The 25,133-nt window shown below is 39.3% G+C and overlaps 1 protein-coding gene across 5 annotated transcripts in view; it reads right to left on the bottom strand.

The window, feature by feature from the left end:
• Positions 1-89: 89 nt before the first annotated feature.
• KLHL23 (kelch like family member 23) overlaps positions 90-25,133 on the bottom strand; it is a 32,126-nt gene continuing 7,082 nt past the window's right edge. For 3 of the 5 annotated variants that reach the window (XM_037523493.2, XM_054699839.1, XM_054699838.1), the window contains exons 2-5: positions 16,412-16,542; positions 11,167-12,381; positions 7,156-7,308; positions 90-2,198 (exon numbers count right to left, since the gene is read on the bottom strand). In XM_037523493.2, coding sequence (XP_037379390.1) covers positions 1,888-2,198; positions 7,156-7,308; positions 11,167-12,379 — 1,677 coding nt within the window. In that variant the 5' untranslated portion in view covers positions 12,380-12,381; positions 16,412-16,542 and the 3' untranslated portion in view covers positions 90-1,887. Of the gene's footprint in view, positions 2,199-7,155; positions 7,309-11,166; positions 12,382-12,874; positions 12,916-13,291; positions 13,456-16,411; positions 16,543-25,133 lie in introns of those variants that run through there. The other 2 variants (XM_037523492.2, XM_037523494.2) reach the window with 2 other exon arrangements.

Genomic DNA, 25,133 nt, shown 5'->3' with positions numbered 1-25,133 from the left:
AATTCAATTACAGAGTAAAATAATCTATAATTCAGTTGTTTCAATAAGCCAGATTGTCTTCAGCTCAATAAACCCAAATTCAAGCAGTTTTACCACGTATATGATTTATTTTTATTGAAAATACAAATATTAAACAAAAACATTTAAATAAATTAAAAATCATTCCATATTCCCCTATACCAATACAATGAATCTCAGTTTTGCATATTACCTTCCACATGCATAAAGATTTTACAAAGTCACAATCATAGTGTATACACTATTTTGGGTTGTTTTTATTCTACTTACCATATCACAGATACATCCATGTTTTATACAGTCTTCCAAATAATTATTTTAATGGCAGTACAAAACATCACTATTTTCACCACTTACTTTCTTCTTTTACCCATAGATTAGTCCCAATTTTTTGCTATTATAAATAATGCAGACATAAACATCCTCATGCATTTGCCTTTAAATTTTTTTGTTTTGCTTTTATATTATTCTTTAGATTACAAAGCTAATAAAATTTATGGGGCAATGATATGGTCATTTTTATGGCTCCATATAGTACCATATTGCATTCCCCCAAAGGGTTGTATCTATTTAAGATGTCAATGAAATGAATACATTACACAGTTTCTTTCTAAAATTTAAAAAAAAAATCAGAATACCAACATAGTTTTTAAACTTTAGTATTTAAGGTTAAAAATAATTATTGTCTGTTAAAAAAATGAAGAATGTAAATAGATGGTCTAATAGATTACTAAAATTTAGGAAAGTTGCTTAATGCTTCCAACTTTTCTCAAGTAATGGCAAGTATGTTAAGAAATGCATTAGGCCTACTGGAGAAAATGGACAAAGGTGTTTCTGACTCAGAAGGTCTAGCTACCAAGGCCACCTGTGGCTGTCCCAAAGATTATAGGGACCCAGACCTAGGCAAATTTAGAACCTGTGTGCCAATGTGTATGCACTGGGAAGCTCAAATCAAGGAGAGGCCAATGAACTCAAAGTTACAAAATCTATTTAGTAGCTCAGCTGAAAAATGAATGCAAATTTCTTTGCCTCATTGTGTTTTCTATGATATCACAACTGTTATACATGCTTTCTGGCTCTAAAATTCAACTTCATTTGCAGACATTTACCTATAGTTAAGAATAAAAAGAATTTTCTAACATGCTTAAAGACACCTAAACTATCAATTTACATCAAAGCACAAAATTAAACAGCCCTTAGCATCAGCAAATGTTTGACCATTTTCTCCACAAATTTTCAGATTTGCTATTCTTTTAAATTTAGTTTGTAAACTCTGAACAGTAATAATCTTTTGCACAGTATATTGTATATCTCTGGTAGTCAGTAAATTAAAAAAATAATCAATTATATACAATACAAAGGGAAAAAAGGACTTATTTTAAGCTTACATTCTAAATAAGTCTAAAGATGAAAAAAATTTTAAGTGTTGATTTTGTAGAGGTAGAGAAGATTCCCTCCATAAATTTCAAATTCCTGCTAGGTAAGCGGAACCTTAAGTATCCTATCACATTACAGGTTCAAAAGAGAAACTTCATTCCAGAGAATGGTATTGACCTACACCCAGTGTTGATGCTACCAGGAAAAAAATTCACTATAAAGGTATTTTACCTTTTATGAAGTGTCCAACATCTGATGTTATCTTTGAAAAGCAGAGACTGTAGGTGTTAACCCACTGATTCAACTGTAAAGATACATAAGATTTTTCTTAACCATGAATCATTGAATTTGGGATTAAAATGTGGGTTAGGAATGAGAATTTACCTATTATGTGCCAGGCACATTAATAAGTAAGGAACCCCAAACTCCAAATCCCATGTTCTTATTTACATCACCCAAACAGTGAGTAGTTGGTCATTTCTATGGATTCAATCAGACGTTATATACACAAACACATCCATGGGACCGCATGGCACTTGGAAGATTGCCCACTATTTCCCATTTATTAAGATCTGGATCATATTTCTCAATGCTCTGAAGATATGTTCCCTTTGAGTAGGAATATCCCCCAGTGACATAAATACACCCATTCATGATGACAGCACCACACTCCATCCTCCTTTCCATCATGGGAGCAATCTCTCGCCATTCATTTTGTTCAGGGTCATAACATTCTGTGATTGTAGTTTGTCCACCAACAAGGTACAGCTTGTTTTCAAAAGGAACTGAACATAATCCATATTCTATTAGGGGAAAAAGAGAGCAAAATTTATTAGGATTAAAAAAATAAAAGGGATACCACAGTGAGGTGATGTAAAAATCCTTTATAGTTTAGCAAACAAAGACAGAATAGTGGTGACATTTGGAATCGAGCACATACTACTGCAACCCTGACAACCTCTTCCCTGTGGCCCTATTAGGATGACCTGTTCCTGTCATTCTCTCTCAGGTCACCCTTCAGCTGACCTCGCAGATGAGGCACACTGTTAACAAGATAGCACTGTGCTGTATTTGTATAAAGAGAAAAACTATTAAGAATCAGGTTTTGGGGGAAGAGGGAGACGGAGGCAAAATAACAAAGAGGGAAGGAAGCACAATGGTCTATGGTGGTAGAATATGGGTGAGTTGGTGGTCGGTGCACTACAGTGATAATACCTGATGGGGTACTCCAATATTACCTCAGTTAAAAATAAATGCATAGATATGAAAAAAGAAAAAAAGAATAAGAATCATTTTATTTTAAACATTTCTACTGTTATAGGAAGACTGAGATACTCCTCTTAAGATACCATAAGACTCACAAATCAAAGATTTTTGGTAAACTTTGAATAATTTAAGTCTACTAAGCTCACTGTTGAATCACTTACACCAGCTGATAACACTTCTGAATCATCATTAATTTTCACAATTTGCTGAATGGATTTATATAATTTATATTAACAGTATTTTACAAGTACTTGAAACAGCTACCGCCGATAAAAATTCTACATAAATATAACTGAAAAGTAACATGGGTTTGGAGAAGTGGGAGAATTCTTATTTTCTTGGATATCAAAATTTGAGAACAATATTGACAGAGAATGGATAAAGACACACACAATGGGCCTCTCCCTCGTTGCGCAGGGGTTAAAGTCTCAGCATTATCAAGCTATTGTCAGCCACTGCAGCTTGAGTTAGATTCCGGCCAGGGCAGTGACGCACATGGCACAGCAGACCTCTCCTGTCTCACCCGCTGCTCCCCTCAGCTGCGCCCATCAGCAGTGTATTTCAGTCAGTCTGCCTGTTCTGCTCCCCACTCTCTCTCTGGTGAATCCTCTCACCCCACCCTGCACCTCTGGCCAGTTCTTGTATGCATACATACAAATAAATCTTTTTTTTTAAAAAAAAGACACACACAATGGAATACTACTCAGCTACAAAAAAAGACAAAGTCATGTCATTTGTGACAAGGATGGACATTAAAGGCACTATACTAAGTAAAATACATATTGTATTATTTCACTCATATGTGGAATATAAAGGAATTTAAAAATGAGCAAACAAAATGAAACAAAACAAACTCAGATATAGAGAACAGATTGGTGGTTACCAGAGGGGAAGGGGCTGGGGGGGTATGTGAAACAGGTAAAGGGTGTCATTTGTATGATGGTAGATGAAAACTAGACTTTTGGTGATGATGGTGATGTAGTTAATATAGACATCAAATTATAACCCCAAACACCTAAAATTACACATTATAAGCTAATGTTACCTCAATAAAAATTTATTTTAAAAAGGTAAATAAAAATGCAGTAGGAAAAAACAGGCATTTCTTCACTGTCAAAGTTACGTATATGTAAGGTTGACACAAAACCTGCATTTTCATGTCCTCAGGAGGTGCTGCTGTACTTCAGTATAAACATTAAGTATAGCAGCACCTCCCTATAATTCAGCTGGATGTAGACCCAAATGCCCTCAAGGGCTAAGAGATAACAGACTAGCTTAGTGAAGCAGGCTAAGAGTAAGAAAACAATAGCATAGCCCCCCTAAGTCTGTGATGTGATGAAAAGGGGAGAGAGTGCACTGAAAGGGAGAATACAGCCTCATCTGAAGTAACAGTCACTACCTGGCTCCAGTGATGGCTGCCAGCAAGGAATATGGTCCAAAGATGTCAGAACTTCCAGTTTTCCTAAAGGCCAGAAATCAGGGTTTTCATCTGTTATCTCCTGAATTTTAAACTGGTAACCAGCCAGTTCAACAATGTGAGAGCCAAACAGGATATAGGGTGCTAATTTGATAACTTTGTTCCTTATAGTATGTCAGGAAAAAGTCCAATGTAAATCAAAATTTTACAAATGTACTTATATGTTCCAATTAACTTATATTATCATTTAATATTAAGTTCTAATTGAGTTTTCAATTTTTCATGGCTTAAATTTCACTGCCTTTTAGATTTTCTTGTTATATCTAACTCAAATATGTTCTAGAACATTTATTTTTAAAGGACTTCCTCTATGAAATATATATTTATAATGTAAATAAATGTTCTCTAATTTATTAATCTGACTTTTCATATGTTGAGTTTTCATTTGTTAAGATAAAGCAAAGTAAAATTTAACTCATAATGTTACCATGAGGAGCAAAGGAGATAACAGTGTAAACATTAAGGATATGTGATACTAGCCAGATGGCCTGGATTTGAACATCATCCCTAACAAGCACTAGCTAGCTGACCAGAGACAATTTATTTACTCTCTGTACCTCAGTGGCCTATAAAATGAGATAATAGTAGTATTTAGTTCATAGAATTGCTGTGAGACTTAATACATGTACAGTTATTGGAACTGTTAGTGCCTGGCACATACTTACTAAATAAATGTTAGCTATTACTGAAGATGAGCTGTTATTACTACTTTCCATTATAATGTCATTGGCATTAACAGAAAGTAGAATGGAGTATGGAATCACACATCTGGGCTACTAGGAGATAGAAGGCTACCCATTCCAAGATGTCTCAGAGCCAGGACAGCATGAAGCTAAAGTCTCTTCTTACGCAAAGTCAATGGCGTAGGGAGATGTAGCACCAGAGTCAGTTCTCCAACACCTGCACTATGAGATGAGATATATAATATATGGTGAAACTAGCTGCACTGGTCAAAAGGGGAACCTGTTTCCTTAAAGAGAAGCAGATTGCTTAGAGGTTATAACAGATTATGCAATCAGACTGCCTAAATTTGAATTCTGGTCTATTTCTTCTAAACTGTGTGACTTTGAAAGTTACTTTACCTTTCTAAGCCTTCATTTCCAAACATGTGAAACAAAGCTAAACAATACCTATTCACAGGGTTGTGGTTAGAATTTAAGGTAATATTATATGCAAAGTGCTTAGCTAATACCTAACCTATGGAAAATGGTCAAGAAGATTGGCTATTACTATACTGTTACTCTCAGATGGTTCGAGTTTGTAAATTTCAATTATACTCTCCAGTGAGCTACACAGAAGCCTGATGCTCTACAGAAAATGTTTCAAATAGTCTAGTGATATGAATCTTTCCTAATGAAAAAAAATTGAAACATAAGGCATAACCGTAATAGGCTATAGCTTATGTTTCCCCTGAGCTCTTCACAAAGACACAAGTAAAGGAACAAAAGACACCACAGAAAGCAGGCCATTCTTTGTGGGCAGACAACATATCCCCTTTATGATTAGTAAGAAAAGGCCAACATAGAGCTCTACACATCCAGGACTGCTTGAAAGTTATTGAGACTCAGACAGAACATGCCTCTAAAAAAGAAACCATCTTCTGGGAGAGCGAACTCACACGGCTCAACAAAAACAAAACAAACAATTCAGTCAAGAAATGGGCAGAAGAACTCAAAAGACATTTCTCTAAAGAGGAAATGCAAATGGCCAACAGGCATATGAAAAAATGTTCAACATACCTTATAATTAGGGAAATGCAAATCAAAACCACATTGAGATACCACCTTTACCTTACACCAGTAAGAATGGCACATATCAAAAAAAAACAAGAAACAACAAATGTTGGCGAGGATGTGGAGAAAAAGGAACTCTCCTACACTGCTGGTGGGAGTGCAAACTAGTCTAACCACTGTGGAAAGCTGTCTGGAGGTTCCTCAGTCTGCTAAAAATGGAGCTACCATACGATCCGGCAATTCCACTACTATGGATCTACCCAAATGACACAAAAACAGTGATTCAAAAGAGCACCTGTACACCTATGTTTACTGCACTACTATTTACAATAGGTAAAACCTGGAAACAACCCAAATGCCCAAAAATAGATGACTGGATCAAGAAGATGTGGCATATATACACAGTGGAATATTATTCAGCAATCGAAAAAGATAAACTCACGCCATTCGCAGCAACGTGGATGGAGTTAGAAGGAATTATGCTCAGTGAAATAAGCCAGAAGGAAAAAGAAAAATATTGGATGGTTTCACTTATAACAGAAATATAGGGGAAACAAATAAGACATCAGTATAAAAAAAAAATAACAACAGTACAAAACACAACAAAGCAAAAACAGACAATTATAAACCAGAGACATCCTGCAGAGGAGGAGGAGGGAGAGGGATCAGAGGGAAGGAAGGAAGAGCACAGGGGACTGTGGTGATGGTGCTTGGGTGCCTTGGGGAAGGAAATTCTATGGGAACTCAATCTGAGGGGGTGGGGGGAAGCAAATATTCTTAAAATTTTTTTTAAATGATAAATGTTAAAATAATAAAAAGAAAATAAACCATCTCCTGAACTGAACCAACAGGTGCTTTTCTTAATTACTTGATAGAATGTTTTCTGTATATAAAAATTGTGGTTTTTTTTAAAGATTTATTTATTTATACAAGAACTGATGCATGTGGTAAATGAAAGAAAGCACATAACAAAGACATAGGAAATACAAAAAGACTCTAAGTAAAAAAAAAATTAAGAAAAACTGCCACTTTTAATCACCCAGACTTAAAATGTATTTCATGCAAAGACATCAGAAAAAGTACTTATAGACATGATATAGTGAGAATAACCTGTGGTTTCTGTTAAATACGTAAATATTTTTAATCTTTTACTTATACCCATGTATATTCTACTATAATTGAGCATATTTTATTTCCAGCTCATTTTTAGCCTTCTCTCATGCTTACAAGCTATACTGACAAAGTAGTATGCTGACAACACATACTCTTGACATATTTTGTTACCTGGATGTGGACTAGAGGTGATGAGGCTCCATTCGTTGATATCTGAGTTGTAGCTCTGGACCTTGTCATAGGTACAGCTTCCTCTGTAGCCACAGTGACCGCCAATAACATAGATAACTTCATGTAAAACACAGGCTGTAGCATTTCCCACGCCTGTGTGTTAATTAAAATCACATCTTTAGATTGATCTTTCGTTCTGTTTTGTAATGGATATTGAGCTAAATTTATGACTTTTTGTTATTATTGATAATAGATGCAAGGCATTGTGCTAGGTATTGAGGTATACAAGAAAGAAAAAGAAAAGCAACTTGCATTATTCTCAAAGAGGGTCAGACATTGACAAAATAATTAAAACACAGAGTACAGACTGGAAGCACCAGAAAATAAGAACAAATGAGCTACCATAAATGTTTAGAGCAAGGAGACACTGCTTTTTACTAAGAAAATCATGGCAAAAGGTGGCAGAATTTGACTTGGGCCTTACAAGATAGGACTTCAGCAGGTAGAGGTGGAAGGAAGCCCTAAGAAGAGGAAAAGTGCAAAAGGCAAGGTCAAGTTCCCCAGCAGACTCCAGCATATCTGGGCTTGTTGGATGGGAATTAAAGCTGGCATGGTAAGTAAAGCCACATAGCAAAGAAACCTGATGTCCAACTAAGAAATTGGCACTTAATTTAACAGGACTTTTAAGATTTTTAAACAGAGGAAGGAAAGACTACAAAGGCAGAATTGGTCCCGGTGTCAAGAATTAAACGCCTGACTGATTTAGAAAAGCCCAAGGTATGGACACAAGGACAGAGAGGCAAAGACACAGGTAAAATTGACAGGTTTTAGTGACAGACTGAATCAGAGACAAACAAGACTTATTCTGAGGTCCTGAAATTGGGAAATACTGATGCCACAGAAACATTGAGGAGGAGGAAGAAATGGGTTCAGCAGGGGGAGGTGGGGGGAAGAGGGAGATTAAAAAAAAGACTCATTTTAGTTGAAAATGTAGGTTTGTTTAGTCTTTTAATCAACTTTTATTGCACACTGTTCTGTTTGGTATGGTTCAATTGTGTTAAATTCTACTCCAAAACCAAAGTAAACTTCTAAGCAGGATGTTTATGACAAGGGAAAAAGTTAGGGGTTCCTAAACTGCCAAGTGCATTTTTATTTCTTCTCTGCCCATCCTAAACCAAAAAAGGAAGTAAATTTGAAAAACCCAATTGAAGATCTCATTACAAGAAAAAATGATAATCACTTCATGATTACAACATAAAACAAACTGGGGAAATGTCATCCTTTCTAGGGAAAATGGAGAACTGCAAGTTCAGCGTGAATCCACTCATCAGAACCAGTACCAACCAAAACTGCACGTGACTGACAAGTGTTACCCTTCACTAAGGTCAAGAGACAGACACTAGAATCAAAACTTCAAATTAAAAGTAGAAAACTTGGAAACTGTATTCCTAGCAGTTAGGTAGGGAAGGATTTTGGGGTATGAGGGTTTCCCATTTCACACAAAATTAAGGCAAGATTATACTACACATGGCTTTCTTTTACACTGGCTATACCTTTGCAGCATTTTCTCTTTTGACAATGCTTCAAATTATTTTGTTTAATTTCAATAAAGTAATAAATTTTCATCCTCAAAGAAATATACTCTAACCTATAAGACCATTGAAACTACTGGCTCATTAAGAAACAGAAGCAGGGCCTCCCTGGTGGCGCAGCGGTTGAGCGTTGGGTTGAGAAGCTGCCCGCGGCCTCTGCAGTGCCGGTTTGATCCCCGGCTGCTCCCCGGCCACCAGAGGAGGGTCCCACATGGCGCGCAGACCCCTCCTACCGCCCGCTGCTCCCCTCAGCAGTGTACTTCAGTCCTTCTGCCTGCTCTGCTCCCTGCTCTGGCTCGGTGAATTCTCTCACCCTCCCGCGCTTCTGACTGTACCCAGTGCTTCTATAAATAAATAAATCTTAAAAAATAAAATAAAACACACTCAAAAATGTTTAAAAAAAAAAGAAAAAAAAAAAAGAAACAGAAGCAGGGCCTCCCTTGGTGGTGCAGCGGTTGAGCGCTGGGTTGCGAGGCTGCCTGCAGCCTCTGCAGCACTGGTTTGATCCCCGACCGCTGGTGAGGGTCCCACAGGAAAAAAAAAAAAAAACACACACACACACACACAAAAAAACAACAAAACAGACACAGAAGCAGAAATGTGTCCAGGTTTACAAGAGCTGCTAAAATATTTCAACTTTTCTTGTTTCTTTTCTTGGAAAGGTGTCAGAAAGGGCATTCAGAATCATCCTGGGAGGGGAGCAAGCCTCCCAGTGGAGGCCAAGCTCAGGCAGAGTCAAAAAACCAGAGCAGCGACAGCAGAGACTGCTGAATCCTTGGGTATATAGAGAGCAGTCATGATTTACTATGAAAGGTATTTCTATACTATCAAAGCTGACATGTTCTTTTACAGTGATGTTCATAACAATAATGTCTAACATTTAGTGAGCGCTGACTCTGTCAGACACTGTTCTAAGTGTTTCACATGCATACATTTGTTTAATCCTCTCAAAACCCTAAAGTAAGTACTGCTGTCATCCCCATTGTACAGATGGCAAAACTGGGGCAGAAGGGGATTAAACAATTTGCCCACGCTCACCATCAAATAAGTGGAAAGTCGGATTTGAATCCAGGCAGTCTGGTTTCAGAAATAGTGCCCTGATGACAAGAACATTCTGCCTCTCCAGGCTTCCTGCTTGTCATCCAGATTCCCAGACCAGGTCAAATTCCCACACCCTCACTAGTATTAAAAACAGAAACAGAAAGGCCTGGGAAGAAACACTGGGATAAAATGACACAAATTTGGTAACAACCTACCAGTTGTTTTTGTGCAACTCCCCAGCACCAATGAATAAGTGTAGTTAAATAACATTCTAGTTTAACTTTTTTGCCAATAGGAAAGGAAAGCAAGGCTAACATAATACCAACCACATCAGAAAATACAGTGTTTATCACACCGATATTGAGACCCAGTAGTGTGCCTGGCTCTGCAAATAACTAAGGGAGGATATGAAATCTAGCCCACTCCTTTTCCTAAGAGACAAGACTTGAATCACAAAAAGCAGAGACTGTTTCTCTTAGTTTCTGAAGAAATGTAATTTGTTACACCCTACAGGATCCAAACCTTTCAAGATTTTAAGGAAGGGCCTTTTAAGAGAGACATCAGATGATCAGAGGAGAAAAGTTGAATATTTAAAAGCAGAATCAAAACGGGCTCATTTTCAAGACAAGTCAAAAAAAAAAAATTAAACCTGAACTAATAAAACTATCCAGTTTTATCTCTTCATTTAGACTTTGGTAAATAAATTCTCAGGACTTGAAATAAGATCTAGACTCAAAACACTTTGTAAATAGAATAAATTATATTGCTTTCTTACATTAATACCTCTTTTCTAGCCTGAGAGTATACTCTAACAGTATATCGCTCAAACTGGGGATTGCTATAATATGCTTTTATGTGGAATAGTCTGTGTTACATTATTTGTATAATCCACTATAGTTCCCAGATAATATTCTAAAATGCAAATTATTTTAAAGTTACTTGAAGATCCTGCCATTTGTGACAAGGTGGATGGACTTTGAGGGGACTATGCGAAATGAAATAAATCAAACAGAGAAAAGAAAATATCTTATGATTTCATTCTTACATGAAATTTAAAGAAACAAAGCAAAGGAACAAACAAACCAAACAAATTCTTAGGGTATGACAACAGAACAGAAGTTATCACAGGGAAGGGGGATAAGGGTGATTAAAGTAGGTGAAAGGGATCAATTGCCTGGTGGTGGATGAAAACTAACTTTTGGTGGTGATCACAATGAGGCACATATAGATGTTCAAGTATAAAGGTTATCTATGAAACCTATACAGTGTTATAAACCAGTTTACCTTTATTTAAAAAGTTACTTGCAAGAGAAGCAAGACCTCTGGCCTAACGTGAAACATCTAATTCAAATACAGAATAAACATAATCTGTACTCACCTTTAATCATGTTTGCAATAGGAATCCATTTCTCTTTTAACGGATCATAGAATTCAGCCTCTTCTGCTGGAGCTCCTTTTCTGTAACCACCTAGAGCATAGACACAGCCACCCAAGGTGACTGCACAATGGTAATACCTAGCATTGAGCATTGGCAAACCTTCTGTCCATTCATCACTTTCACTGTTATAGATCCAAACTGTGTCAAGGGCTTCTATGTTATCTGTCCTATAACCTCCAGTTACATAAATGTTGGGTCCCAAACATGTAACACCATAGCTTTCCCTAGTATAATCTGGTATTTCTGCTCCCTGAATCCAAACATTTGTCATAGGATCCCATATGTGAACCTCTGATAAAGGATGCCAGTAATAGCCTCCAATGATGTACATTGTGGCTGTGGACCTCTGGGAAATCTCTTTATGCATGGGATTCAAAGCATTGTATATTAGAGATCGTATCTTATTTTCGGTTAGTAGGCAGCTTCTTTGAAGGCCTAAAGCTGTTTTTAAATACACTGGATCTATATCTATGTTTACATAGCTTAGTAGATTACATAGACATTCAATTCGATTTTCTACATCGTGAGCTGTCCACTTAATAACTGGCTCGATGATCGCTTCTTCTTTCCAAACACTGAGATTCTTTCTGGACAAGATAAAGAGAAACTTTTCAAGGCTAATTTCCAGAAATTCTTCTTGTTGCCACACTTCCTTAAACCTTGAGCATAGAATTCTTCGAGATTCCTTTTCTAGTTCTGGACATACATGAAATTCTGCAAAGGAGTGCATTCCAATACAATTATCAATATCCAAGTGCCTTACCAAAAACTGCTCACAAGCTTTCTTTACTGAAAGGAACTGTAGCAGATCTGCTGCTTCAAGCAGGCTTTGAACATTTCTTTTAGTTATTTCAATTTGGGAAGTATATGCATAATTTACAAGGCCTTCCAAAATATCATGGTGGATGCCAGAGATTTTTATTTTGTTCTTAAATTTTTCTTTCATGTCGGCTGTGAACATTGCCTTAAAATAATTGCTGCAAGCAGCTAAAACAGCACGGTGACAATGGAAGATTATGCCTGAAGGACACTGAAGGGTAATATCAGTAAATAATCCATCCAAGTAAAATGTTCTGAATGCATCCAGAAAATCCACTGGATGAGCTGAATCCTTGAAAAGATAAATATAATCTTCTTGTCCTTTCAGAGCCATGGCTGCAATAAATATGAAACAATAAACATGTTTTCAATTTTGCATACTCCTTCATATAAAAAATGGTACGTATGCCAATCATTACAATGATCCCTAAGCATCTGATATACTCCCAAACTAGTCTAAACTCAGGATTCTAAATAACATGCAAGATATGGATGGACTGTTTCAGAATTAATCTGATGGTCAATTTAAATTCAAGTAGCTCAGAGGCTAAAATGAGGCCCCCGGATTTTTCAGAAGTTCTCTGGAGAATAAATATTGATTTGCTACTCATTCATCCAGCCTCCGCAATCCGCGCCAGGCCAGCAGTTGGAAGGGAGATCCCACACATGGAAATCCATGTCCGAGGGGTCGTCCCACTCGAGACCGGACTCTGGCCGTCCTGACTCGGCCCCAACTCAACCTTTCCCCCCAGTTCTGTCTTCCTTTCAACTCGAGATGTCAAGAAATATTACTGGACAAGGACGACTCTCGAGAAAGGAAACCTTGTACCTTCTGGCCTGAGGAGGAGGAGAAAGGAAAGCCCGGCCGCGTCCCCGTCCTTCCGTCCCGGAGCCCCCGCCCCCGCGGCGGCCGCAGCGGTTTCCGCGCGCCCCGCGCCTGGGCCCCGGGCCCGCGCTCCCCCGGCAGACCGCCCCGCGCGGGCCTGGAGCCGGGACTCGACTCGCGGGCGCTGTGCGCCGCCCGCCCGGCCCAGTGCCCGCGCCCCTCCGCCCCGGGACGCCGCGCAGGTGTGGGGAGGGCGCCGCGGGCGACCGCGCGCTCAGCCAGGCCGAGTGCCCGCGCGGCCATTGTCTCCGCGCCTCGCCGCGGGCGGGCTCCGGGGGCGGCGCGGCCTCGCTCTCCCGCGCCCCGTCCCGCTGGCTCCCGGCCGGCTGCCCTCGGACGGCGGGTCCGCCCCGCACCTACCTCCGGCGGCGGCTCCGGGACCCGGTGCTGGCCCGCGAGCTAGCGGCGAGCGGGGGCGAGGGCGCCTCCGGACCCTCTGACCATCTTTGGAAGAGGCGCGGCGGAGGCTGCCTGCTAGTGCAGCTCCAGCCCACAAGCGGCTCCTATTTTGGTGCCCCGGCTGCTCCCCGCCTCCAACCCAACAGCCCCCCGCGCGTCCTCGGCGCGGGGCCACTCGCGGGAACGGTGAGGCGGTGGGGGCGGTGGGGGCGGTGGGGCTCGGCGGCGGGTGGGCGTGCGGCCGCGGCCCCCACCCGGCGGCTCCCCCTGCAGCAGGTGGGACGGCTTCCTGCGGAGCCCGCCCCGCGAGCCCCCTCTCTCCTGGGGGCGAAGTCTCCGTCTCTCTCACACTCAGGGGCGCGTGCACACACACACACACACACACGCACAAACACACACGAATCTTTAGGCAAACTCTAGACTATATAATATATATGGGGGGGGGGTGGTATGCATTATGTGTGCACTTTCCCCCTCCTTCAGTAGCTCTCGCTAGCCGAGAAGGGCAAACTTAAAAGGTCAGGGGTTAGGGCGGCTTTCAAAATGCTAGAGGTAGCTGCCTGTTTCCACACAAATGCCAACCCACCCTAGAGGGGGCCCCTGAGGCTAATATGCACACTACGGGTTAACCTGGAAGCTCAGAAAAACTGGGAACTGCCAGGGCCAGGGATTCAAGTTACCATATTTAGAACCAGGACAACCTCCAGCCTTTTTTCCTGGTGACAACTATTCCAATCACATAAAGATGTCCCTGTGCTAGTTCATGTTCTTGTCCCAACAAAAGCCAATATCAAATAAGTTCATGTATCATTCATTTGCAAGATTTTATTAAGTGCTTTCTGAGTGCCTGAGAGGACTAGGCACGGGTCAGTGGTGAAAGACAGTCCAAAGCTCTAGTGAGTTTACAATCCAGCTACCTTAAGGGAGGAAAGAGACAAGATGAAACCCAGTTTATCAGATACACATCAGAGATCCAGTGTATTCCTCACACTATGGCCTGAGAGACAATATACAAATGGACAACGGCCAGACAAATCTCTAAACCACCTAAGAAACCCAGGAACTCAAACCACAACCTCTACAGCAACTGGAACAAGACAGTCAGGGCATGGTCAAGGACTACCAACTTCCCTATTCTTACCCCTACTTCCCACTCAGGACCAACCAGAAAAATAAAGTTAAGTTCCCCCAGCCTATCACATAAAATATTCCCAGTTTCTAGTAACTGGTCTCCAGTTTTCCCAGGCCAACCACTTTCTCCAGAAGTGTTAGGGGGAAAAGGCAGTCCCAAAGCAAATTCCATACAGGCTTTGTGGACTCCACCCCCACCCCAGGTCAAAGCCAAAGACACTGGGAACTCCAAATCCCATCACCACCAAAGGGAAGGTGGCTGGGACCTGAGGGTGGGGTTAAGCAGCCAGGTGGATACAAAAGGCAGACACGTGGGCTTTGGGGGCTCTCTCCATTTTGGGGCCCTCGGCCAGCTCGTGGCGTCCGTCTAGCTCTGAGAGTGACTTTGGGGTTTCCAGGTCGTCGGATCGGGTAGGACGCATTAAAGACTTTATTTCCCTATTTTCTCCCTGAGTTGTACATTTTCCTTATTTCTTTTTCTCTTGTAAATAAACCTTTTATTAACCCTTTTGCGTGTGTCTGTAGTAGAGTATTCATAAGTCCCTTTAAAGCGCGCGGGTGAGGACCCACAGCCAGGAACCCGTTTAATATCGGGGTTGCTCTATAACAGAAGCACTGGAGACTTTGTTTTTAAAAATCGTTTTCCCTCCTCTGCCTGCCTTTGAGCCTCTGCCAAAGGGAAGTGGTGGTGGCTATCTTGCTATATACATCAAGACTTGAGTAAAGAACATCTGTTTGTTCTCATTTGGGTGGTTTACTTTAATTCCACATGATTGAATTGGGATGCTGGTTATGTCGCACCCCACAAATATCACCACCACCCAGACTTCTTTGGAGTGAATATCTGCATTTTATCAAGAGCATCAGATGATTCTCTTTGTTTAGAAAAATATAAATACCGCCTTAACTGTAACAAAGTTTTTTGAAAGAAATACGAATGTGAAAACATTTAGGACATGCTACATGAATATTAGCTATTACAATAAAAGGATATTTATACTTTATTATTCAATACATCATCAACTTGGAAAATAGTATCTTATTAACATTTCTTCAACTTTATATGAACTTTGCTAATTGTAATTGCTGTTTGTCCCTCCTATCTGATAATGATGTTATTGTTGGTATTGTAATTCAAGATCATGCTTGTGACTTACTGAAGATGCAACCTTCTTTCCATTTTTGTCATGGAAGCGTGGAGATGAATGTGGCTATGATGCGAAGTTTGATGGATAGAAAATACAGATTCTGTCTAACCGAGAGTAGGGGTTTTTAAACTCAAAATGGATTTCACTATATTGTTATTTGTGCAGTTGTTTTAGAGTGATATGTAGACTAATTCAAAACTTTGCTTCCATTGCCTGATGTTCTCTGGTTGTGGACTATTGCTGAAAAGCATATATTAGTGTCTATTAGACTTGTTCAACTTGCCAAGGAAAGACCAGGTCCTGAAGGGTACTGCCAGGAGCAGCTCCTCTTTACCACACGCTTTATCAAAGCACCCACTGCAAATGCTAATAGATTTGATGCACTCAGAAACATGTAATTAGCATTCATAAGTTAAATAAATTAATGACACTGTTCAAGAAAACAGATGTGCCATCTGTGAGTCCAAGTCTTAAAGAAATAAAGAGGCATCATGGAGATGAGATACAAATGACTCTTGGCAGATACTGACCTTGGCATGGAATTAGATGCCTTACTGACATCACACTTTGCCTTTCATAGGATTCCTGATTTCTAAAAATACAATTTATTGATTTTATCTTATTAGTACATCTTTCCACAAAGTATTTCTATCATTCAATTATATGATAACTGTGCTGTCATTATCAATGTAAATGGTAGGTACATTTAGGAAATTAGCTATACCTTATTTACATACTGGATTAAAGAAGATAGTGCTAAACAACAACAAAAAATAGGTATATTTATAAAGTCATCACATACAGTTGCGTAATTCCAGCGTGTTGTACTTCAATAGATTGTAATGTGAACACTGTCCTCAGGAGTTGTAAGATATACACCCAGCACAGGTGTATATGGCTGCCCTGGAGTTGCTATGTCTTTTGGTATCCTTCCTGGAAAATAAGAAAATAGCATTCTAATGACTGGGTAACAAGTATTTTGCAAGTCAAAGTTTTCTAATTCCTTGTTTTCAACAAAAGTGTTATCATTTTTGATAACTTGGAAAGTATCCATGAAGTAAGTTGCTTTACTATAATAAAATTCTTCCTATTCCCATCTTCTTGTCTGTGTGAACACATTTTCTCAGAGATTTTATGTTTAGAAATGAAAACAGGAATATCACTGATGCAAAACTCTGTCTTATCCAGCAGTATGCAGTACTCATTCAAGGATAGGTGGTCTAAATGAAAGAAAATAGCCTGCTTCATCAAATTGAAATATTTTTTGATAAATTTTTACTTTTGAATTAAACTACTATGTAGTATGATCAATTATAGTAAAAATTGTAATGCTACTCAGCCCAGAATTTTCTTACCATTTAAAAATTCAAGAATATAAAACAATTAAATTTCTATATATATATATATTTGTTGCAGAGAAATTTAAGAGATGACCAGTAAATTATTTTCAATTATAAAATAAAAACAGCCTTTCTTAAAATGGTTCTAATATGTATGAATTTCAGTTAACTATGGTTTAGTTAAATAACACTAATCTTCTAAACAAGGTTCAAATTTCAATTACTATGGTATATTAACTATGAGTAATCAAATAACACACAAACTTTGCTGACAAACCCTTTTTTTTTTTTAAAGATTTATTTATTTATACAAGAACTGGGATACAGGCCAGATGTACGGGAGGGTGAGAGGATTCATCAGTGACAGAGTGGGGAGCAGAGCAGGCAGATTTACTGAAATACACTGCTAAGGGAGCAGTGGGTGAGACAAGAGAGGTCTGCTGTGCCATGTGTCAGCTTCCTAGCAGGAGATTGAACTCAGGTCTAAGAGGGAATAGCGCTTAGATTTAACCCCTAGACCAGTATGGAGGCCCCAGAACAGGATTATTAATCTCATTAGCCTATCTTTCTGAATATGGAAGAAATGGTGTGCCAGGAAGATGTCCACTTTGCATTTTGCCTTCTAACAGAAGGTGACTTTATTTAAGTAATAGGTCATTTCATTGCCAGGGTGTTATATTAGAAATCAGTTACTTCATTTTTCTGTAATAGATTCAACACATTTAGAGGGAGTTTTTATTTTTAAACGTAAGACAAAATGAAAATATGAAAGTGAAATATTTTTTTGTTGTGATTTGAAATAAAGCATACTGAGTATAATTAAAAAATTAAAAATAAACTTTCATATGTGTTCAAGAAAAAAGAATTCAGACAGAGAAAGACAAACACATTATGACCTCATTCACATGGGATCCAAACAATAGAAACAAAAGAAAAACCAAACTCTTAAATATAGAGAACAGATGGATGCTTGCCAGAAGTGGGTGGGTGAAATGTAGTCAAAAGGTACAAACTTCCAATTATAAAATAAATAAGTTGTGGGATGTAATGTGCAGGGTGGTAACCATGGTGAATGATACTGTGTGGTATATTTGAAAGTTGCTGAGAGTAGATTTTAAAAGTTCTCATCATAAGAAAAAAAAATTTTGACTGTAGAGTGACAGTGGTTAACTAGACTTATTATGGTGACCATTTTGCAACATATGCAAATATTGAATCATTATATTGTACACCTGAAACTAATGTGAATTATATAGCAACACAAATGTGCTCAAGAGCCCATACTTCTCCAAGAAATTATGCAATGATTTAGTCCAAAGACACTGTCCTGGCCTTCCTGGTGGTGCAAGGGGTTGAGATACAGCCTGTGAAGCTGTCCACAGCCTCTGCAGAACAAGTTTGATCCCCAGGTTGGCCAGGGAGCTACCCACATGATACAGCAGACCTCTCCTGACTTCCCGCTGCTCCCCTGAGTAGTGTACTTCGGTCAATCTGCCTGTTCTCTTCCCCACTCTATCTCTGGTGAATCCTCTCACCCCCCACACCTCTGGCCTATACCCCAGCTCTTATATGCATAAGTAAATAAATCTTAAAAAAAAAAAAAGACACTGTCCTACAGAGTATGATTACAACTTTTTGCTTTTTTTCATTTTCAAATTCAAAGCAGCTTGTTTATCCTTTTCATTCTGTGTGATATCATACTATAAGGTCATTATCACTTCTTTTTTTTTTTTTTTTTTTTTAAAGATTTATTTATTTATTTATACAAGCACTGGGTACAGTCAGAAGCGCGGGAGGGTGAGAGAATTCACCAGAGCCAGAGCAGGGAGCAGAGCAGGCAGAAGGACCGAAGTACACTGCTGAGGGGAGCAGCGGGCGGCAGGAGAGGTCTGCGCGCCATGTGGGACCCTCCTCCAGTGGCCGGGGAGCAGCCGGGGATCGAACTGGCGCTGCAGAGGCTGCGGGCAGCTTTGCAACCCAGCGCTCAACCGCTGCGCCACCGGGGAGGCCCGTCATTATCACTTCTTACCTGGTTTACAAGATTTTCCTGTGGCAATCTCTCCCAAGGTGTACACTAACTTTTCATCCTCTCTAAACACCACTTCCTTTATGTCCTTTCCTTTTACTTGCTCCTAAGAGCTATCTGGAAAAATTTTAACTCTTCCGATTGGCATTCAAACCTGTCCATAAATTGGCCAAATCCTGCTAAATATAAAGTGAAATTTTTTTTCACTGCTTCCCAGTTAAATCCTTAACTTCATCAGGCCAGTCACTTCATCACTACCTTATGAACATGCTATGTTGATTTCCATCTTGGTTCATGTTATTCCCTCTATCTGGCAAGCTCTATCAAGTCCTTTCCATCTTGCCAAATTTGTCCCATACTTAAAAGGTATGGATCACAGTCTACCTCTTTCATAAAGCTTGTCTTGCATCACAATTATTTAGTTGACTGAGTACAAAACACAATGCTACATGATCGTCTATTGCTTCCTTGTCCTAAGTGTTTTGACTTACTCTAATTACTAAGATGCTTTATGAAGCCTATCTTGATGTTATCAATAATTACATATGTAATGCCCTCTCCCCTTCAATGAAGAGTTGTGATCTTGTTATATAACATAATCCAGACTCTGCTTGCAAAATGGTAGGAAACTGAGTGAACAAGATTTTCATTTTGCACTGAGTGTAACATCCTTTGCATCAAACTTTATTTAGTCTAATTGTAAATATTTTTGCTGGTTGTTTAGATACATGGCTGAAAAGTTATTACTGAAATATAAAAGACTTTTTTTTTTTGCTAAGTAACATCTTCTATAAACAAGGGTAGTTTCTAAGGATTTTTATGTTGGGAAACATCTATGTTAATATTTTGTTTCCATATGAACCATCATCACACAGACATCAGTTTGTACAACATAAACAAGTAGGTTAGATTTAACTTTTGGCCTCAAATATATTATTCCATAAACTCTTACAGAATACTCAGAAGAATCTGTCTGCAACAGTATTACATGGTCCAAGAAGCCCAATGGGTAGACGAAGTGATAGAGTATTAGGTAAAAGGATTTGGTGAATTTAATATTGTTTATATCCCCTACAACTGGTGTCATCTGAAGATGCACACTGGGGGGCTATTAGGCTAGAAAAAGGCCCTTTCTTTTATCTTCTGATAAGAAGAATGTCTGATTTTAGGGGTAGGAAAGTGGCTTAAAATTTCATCCCGCTCAAACTATTAATAGAGCCACTTTATCTGATCAGGTGCCAATCTGCATTAACTGTTGCTGCCCCTTGAACCAGTTTAAGGGACTGTCAAGGAAAATCTTCTCAGACTCTCCTTTGGGGCAGATATAAGGCAGGCACTAAACAATTCAAATGCTATAAAAGTAAATGAATATGTGGGCATATTAGATAAAACACTTTTACAAAATAGAATATAATTAAAACTTGCGTTCTAAAAGACCTTTCAAAACAAACTTAAACTGATAGATATGTGCCTGATAGATAATGCATAAATACCTTGGTAAGAAAAGAAGCCTAAAATATATCAAACACAAGTAGCAGAAGGTGGGAATCCTATATTTCTGAATTATATATAGTGATACAAACCAATGCTACTTTAGGATGGTTTAACACACAAAAATCAATTATTGTAATCCAACACATCAACAAAAAGAAAAATAAAAACCCTATGATCATATTGACAGATGCTGAGAAAGCATTCAACAAAGTTCATCATCCATTTATGATGAAGGCCCTCGAAATCCTTGGGATAGAAGGAACATACCTTAACATAATAAAAGCGATATGTGGGGCCTCCCTGGTGGCGCAGCGGTTGAGCGCTGGGTTGCGAAGCTGCCTGCGGCCTCTGCGGCGCCGGTTCGATCCCCGGCTGCTCCCCTGCCACTGGAGGAGGGTCCCACATGGCGCACAGACCTCTCCTGCCGCCCGCTGCTCCCCTCAGCAGTGTACTTAAGTCCTTCTGCCTGCTCTGCTCCCCGCTCTGGCTCTGGTGAATTCTCTCACCCTCCTGCGCTTCTGACTGTACCCAGTGCATGTATAAACAAAAACAAACAAACAAACAAATAAATAAATAAAAAAAACATGCCTCTAAAAAAAAAAAAAAAAAAAAAAAGCGATATGTGACAAACCCACAGCCAATATTATCCTCAATGGTGAAAAGCTGAAAGCCTTTCCCTTAAGATCTGGAACAAGACAAGGATGCCTACTCTCACCACTGCTTTTCAATATAATACTGGAAGTCCTAGTCAGAGCAATAAGACAAGAGAAAGACATATAAGGAATCCAAATAAGGAAAGAAGAAGTAAAACTATCACTATTTTCAGACAATATGATAACATACATAGAGAATCCTAAAAATGCCACAGAAAAACTAATCAAAATTATAGACCAGTTTAGTGAAGTAGCAGGATACAAAATCAACACACAAAAATCAGTAGCCCTCATATATGCAACCAATCAAATAATTATGAAAACCATCCCTTTTATAATTGAAACCAAAAATATCAAATACTTGGGAATAAACCTTACAAAAGAGGTGGAGGACCTATATAAAGAAAACTACAAGACACTGTAAAAAGAAATAGAAAGGGTGTCCCCGGTGGTGCAGCAGATTGAGTGCAGTGCTATGAAGCTGTCTGAAGCCTCCGCAGTGCAGGTTTGATTCCTGGCCTGCCAGGGAGATACCCACATGGCATGGCAGACCTCTCCTGTCTCGCCCACTGCTCCTCTCAACAGTGCTTTCGGTCTGTCTGCTTGTTCTTTTTTTTTTTTTTAAAGATTTATTTATTCATTTTATACAAGAACCAGAGTACAGGCCAAATGCACGGGAGGGTAAGAGGATTCACCAGAGACAGAGCAGGCAGAGGAACAGAACAGGCAGACTGACGAAATACACTGCTGAGGGGAGCAGCGGGTGCGACAGGAGAGGTCTGTCGTGCCATGTGGGACCCTCACCGGCTGGCCAGGGCCGGGATCGAACCAGCGCTGCAGAGGCTGCGGACAGCTTCACAGCGCTGTGCTCAACTGCCTGCGCCACCAGGTGAGGCTCTGTCTGCCTGTTCTGCTCCCCACTCTGTCTCTGGTGAATCCTCTCACCCTCCCACGCCTCTGGCCTGTACCCCAGCTATTGTATAAATAAAAAATAAATCTTAAAAAAAAAAAAGAAATAGAAGAAGACACAAAGAAATGGAAACACATCCTTTGCTCATGGATTGGAAGAATTAACATCAAAATGGCCATCCTACTTGAAAGCAATATACAGATTCAATACTATTCTGATAAAAATTTCAATGACATTCTTCAAAGAATGAGAACAAATATTGATGAAATTCATATGGAGCCACAAAAAAACACGAAGAGCCAAAGCTTTCCTGACTAAAAAGAAGGAGAATGGAGGTATAATCCTCCCTGATTTCAAACTATACTACAAAGTCATTATAATTAAAACAGTATAGTACTGGACCAAAAACAGACACACAGACCAATGGAATCGAATAGAAAACCCAGAAATAAGCCCACATATTTATGCACAACTAATATTTGATAAAGGAACAAAGAATATGTAATGGAACAAGGACAGTTTGTTCAATAAATGGTGCTGGAAAACTAGACTGCTACTTGCAGAATGAAGCTAGACTACTACCTTACTCCATGCAGAAAAACCATCTCAAAATGGATAAAAGACCTGAATGTATAAATGTATAAACCTGAATGGATAAAAGATCTGAAACCATAAAATATATAGAAGAAAATATAGGTAAAACACAACATATGTTTCAGTAACATCTTTAAAGACACATTCCCCAAAGCAAAGAAAGTGATGGACAAGATAAACAACCAGGATTACATCAAACTAAAAAGGCTTCGTACAGCAAAAAAGACAGTAACCAAAACAAAAAGTCACCCTGCTAATGGGGAGAAAATTTTTGCACACAATACAACTGATAAAGGACTGCTCACAAAAATCTACAAAGCACTCACATGACTCAACAAAAACAAAGTAAACGATCCAGTCAAAAAAATGGACAGCAGGGCCTCCCTAGTGGCGCAGCAGTTTAGCCCTGGGTTGTGAAGCTGCCCGAAGCCTCTGCAGCTCCGGCACCCTGGCCACCGGGGGAGGGTCCCATATGGCGCACAGACCTCTCCTGCCGCCCGCTGCTCCTCTTAGCAGTATACTTCGTCAGTCTGCCTGTTCTGTTCCCCGCTCTGGCTCTGGTGAATTCTCTTACCCTCCCGCGCTTCTGACTATACCCAGTGCTTGTATAAATGAATAAATAAATCTTATAAAAAAAAAAAAAAAAGGACAGCAGAGCTAAAAAGATACTTCTCCAAAGAAGAAATACAAATGGCCAACAGGTATATAAAAAAATTTTCAAGATCACTTATAATCAGGGAAATGCAAACCAAACCACAATGAGATACCACCTTACACCAGTGAGAATGGCACAAATTAAAAAAACAGGCAACAATCAATGTTGGCCAGGATGCAGAGAAAAGGAACTCTCATACACTGCTAGTGGGAATGCAAACTGGTCCAACCACTATAGAAAGCTGTGTGGAGGTACCTCAGACTACTAAAAATGGAGTTACCATATGACCCAGCCATTCCACTCTTAGGAATTTGCCCAAAGGACACAAAAACATTAATTAAAAAAGATACCTGCACCCCTTATATTTATTGCAGCACTATTTACAATAGGTAAGATATGGAAACAACCCAAATGCTCAAAAATAGATGACTAGATCAAGAAGAGGTGGTATATATATACAATGGTATACTATTCAGCAATTAAAAAAGATAAATTCAAGCTATTCGCAGCAAAATGGATGGAACTAGAGAGGATCATGCTCAGTGAAATAAGCCAAAAGGAAAAAGAAAAATATTTGGATGGTTTCACTTATAGGAGGAATATAGGGGAACCAAATAAAGGGTCAGAAAAAAGAATAACAACAACAACTATAATAATAAAAGCAAAAGTAGTGTGCAACCATAAAGCAGAGACATTCTGTGAGGGGGAGAGAGGAAAAGGGACCAAAACAGGGGAAAGAAGAGCACAAGGGAATATCATAATGTGCCTGGGTGATTTGGTGGTGGGAATTTTAGGGGTAATACACAATGATGCAAAAGATATAAATTAGGGGCCTCCCTGGTGGCGCAAGGGGTTAAGACATAACCTATGAAGCTATCCACAGCCATTGCAGCATGATTCAATCCCTGATCAGGGAGCTACCCACATGGCACGGCAGACCTCTCCCGTCTTGCCCGCTGCTGCCCTCAACAGTGTATTTCAGTCAACCTTCCAGCTCTGTTCCCCACTTTGTCTCTGGTGAATCCTCTCACCGCCCACACCTCTGGCCTGTATCACAGTTCTTGTATGCATAAATAAATAAATCTTAAAAAAAAGATATAAATTAAAAAAACAAATGCTACTTTAATTTAAATATATATATGCATACATAAAACTTCTATGGAAACAGACTAAGTGCTCAAGGACAGAAAAGTGAATCAGAAAAACATGATACACACACACCCCTATGCAGCTATAAAAAGAGATGAACTCATGCCATTTATGGCAACATGGATGGAACTTGAGAGGATAATGTTAAGTGAAATAAGTCAGAAGGAGAAAGACAAATGCCAGATGGTCTCACTTATATGTGGAACATAGAGAAACAAAATAAGGGTCAGTCAAAACCAAACATTAATAAACCCATGGCATCTGACTGAAAAACTGAGAGGATCAGAAGGTGGGAAGGGATGGGGGGGGTTGGAAGTGCCCTAACTGAAAATGGTAGAGATTTATTGGGGCACTGGTGGTGAGCATGGTGTGAAAACATACATTTGTAGAGGTTTAAGCCCATAACCCCCAAAGTAGAGAACAATGATGTAAACCAACTTTACCTCAATAAACATAATTTGAAAAAAAAAAAAAGTAAGACTTCACATAGTTCACATCAAAAAGAAAAGAAGTAGGTAATTAAGTTAGACATCAATATTTACTAGATACACAGATGATGACTGCTGTGCTATAAGAAGGCTATGGACTTTGTGATAAGGACATTTCCATATGAAGAGAAATATTCTGGATCTGTGGCTTGAAGAGAAGTCAGTTTTTAATATGCACATTAAGTATGTCCAATGGCTGTATCTTCCACTTGAGT

The sequence above is a fragment of the Talpa occidentalis genome, unplaced genomic scaffold (assembly GCF_014898055.3).
Source record: "Talpa occidentalis isolate TD23 unplaced genomic scaffold, MPIMG_talOcc4v2.1 talOcc4.3, whole genome shotgun sequence".
NCBI lineage: Eukaryota > Metazoa > Chordata > Mammalia > Eulipotyphla > Talpidae > Talpa > Talpa occidentalis.
The sequence above is the reverse complement of the archived record's forward strand: the minus strand, read 5'-3'. Positions and strand labels throughout refer to the sequence as shown.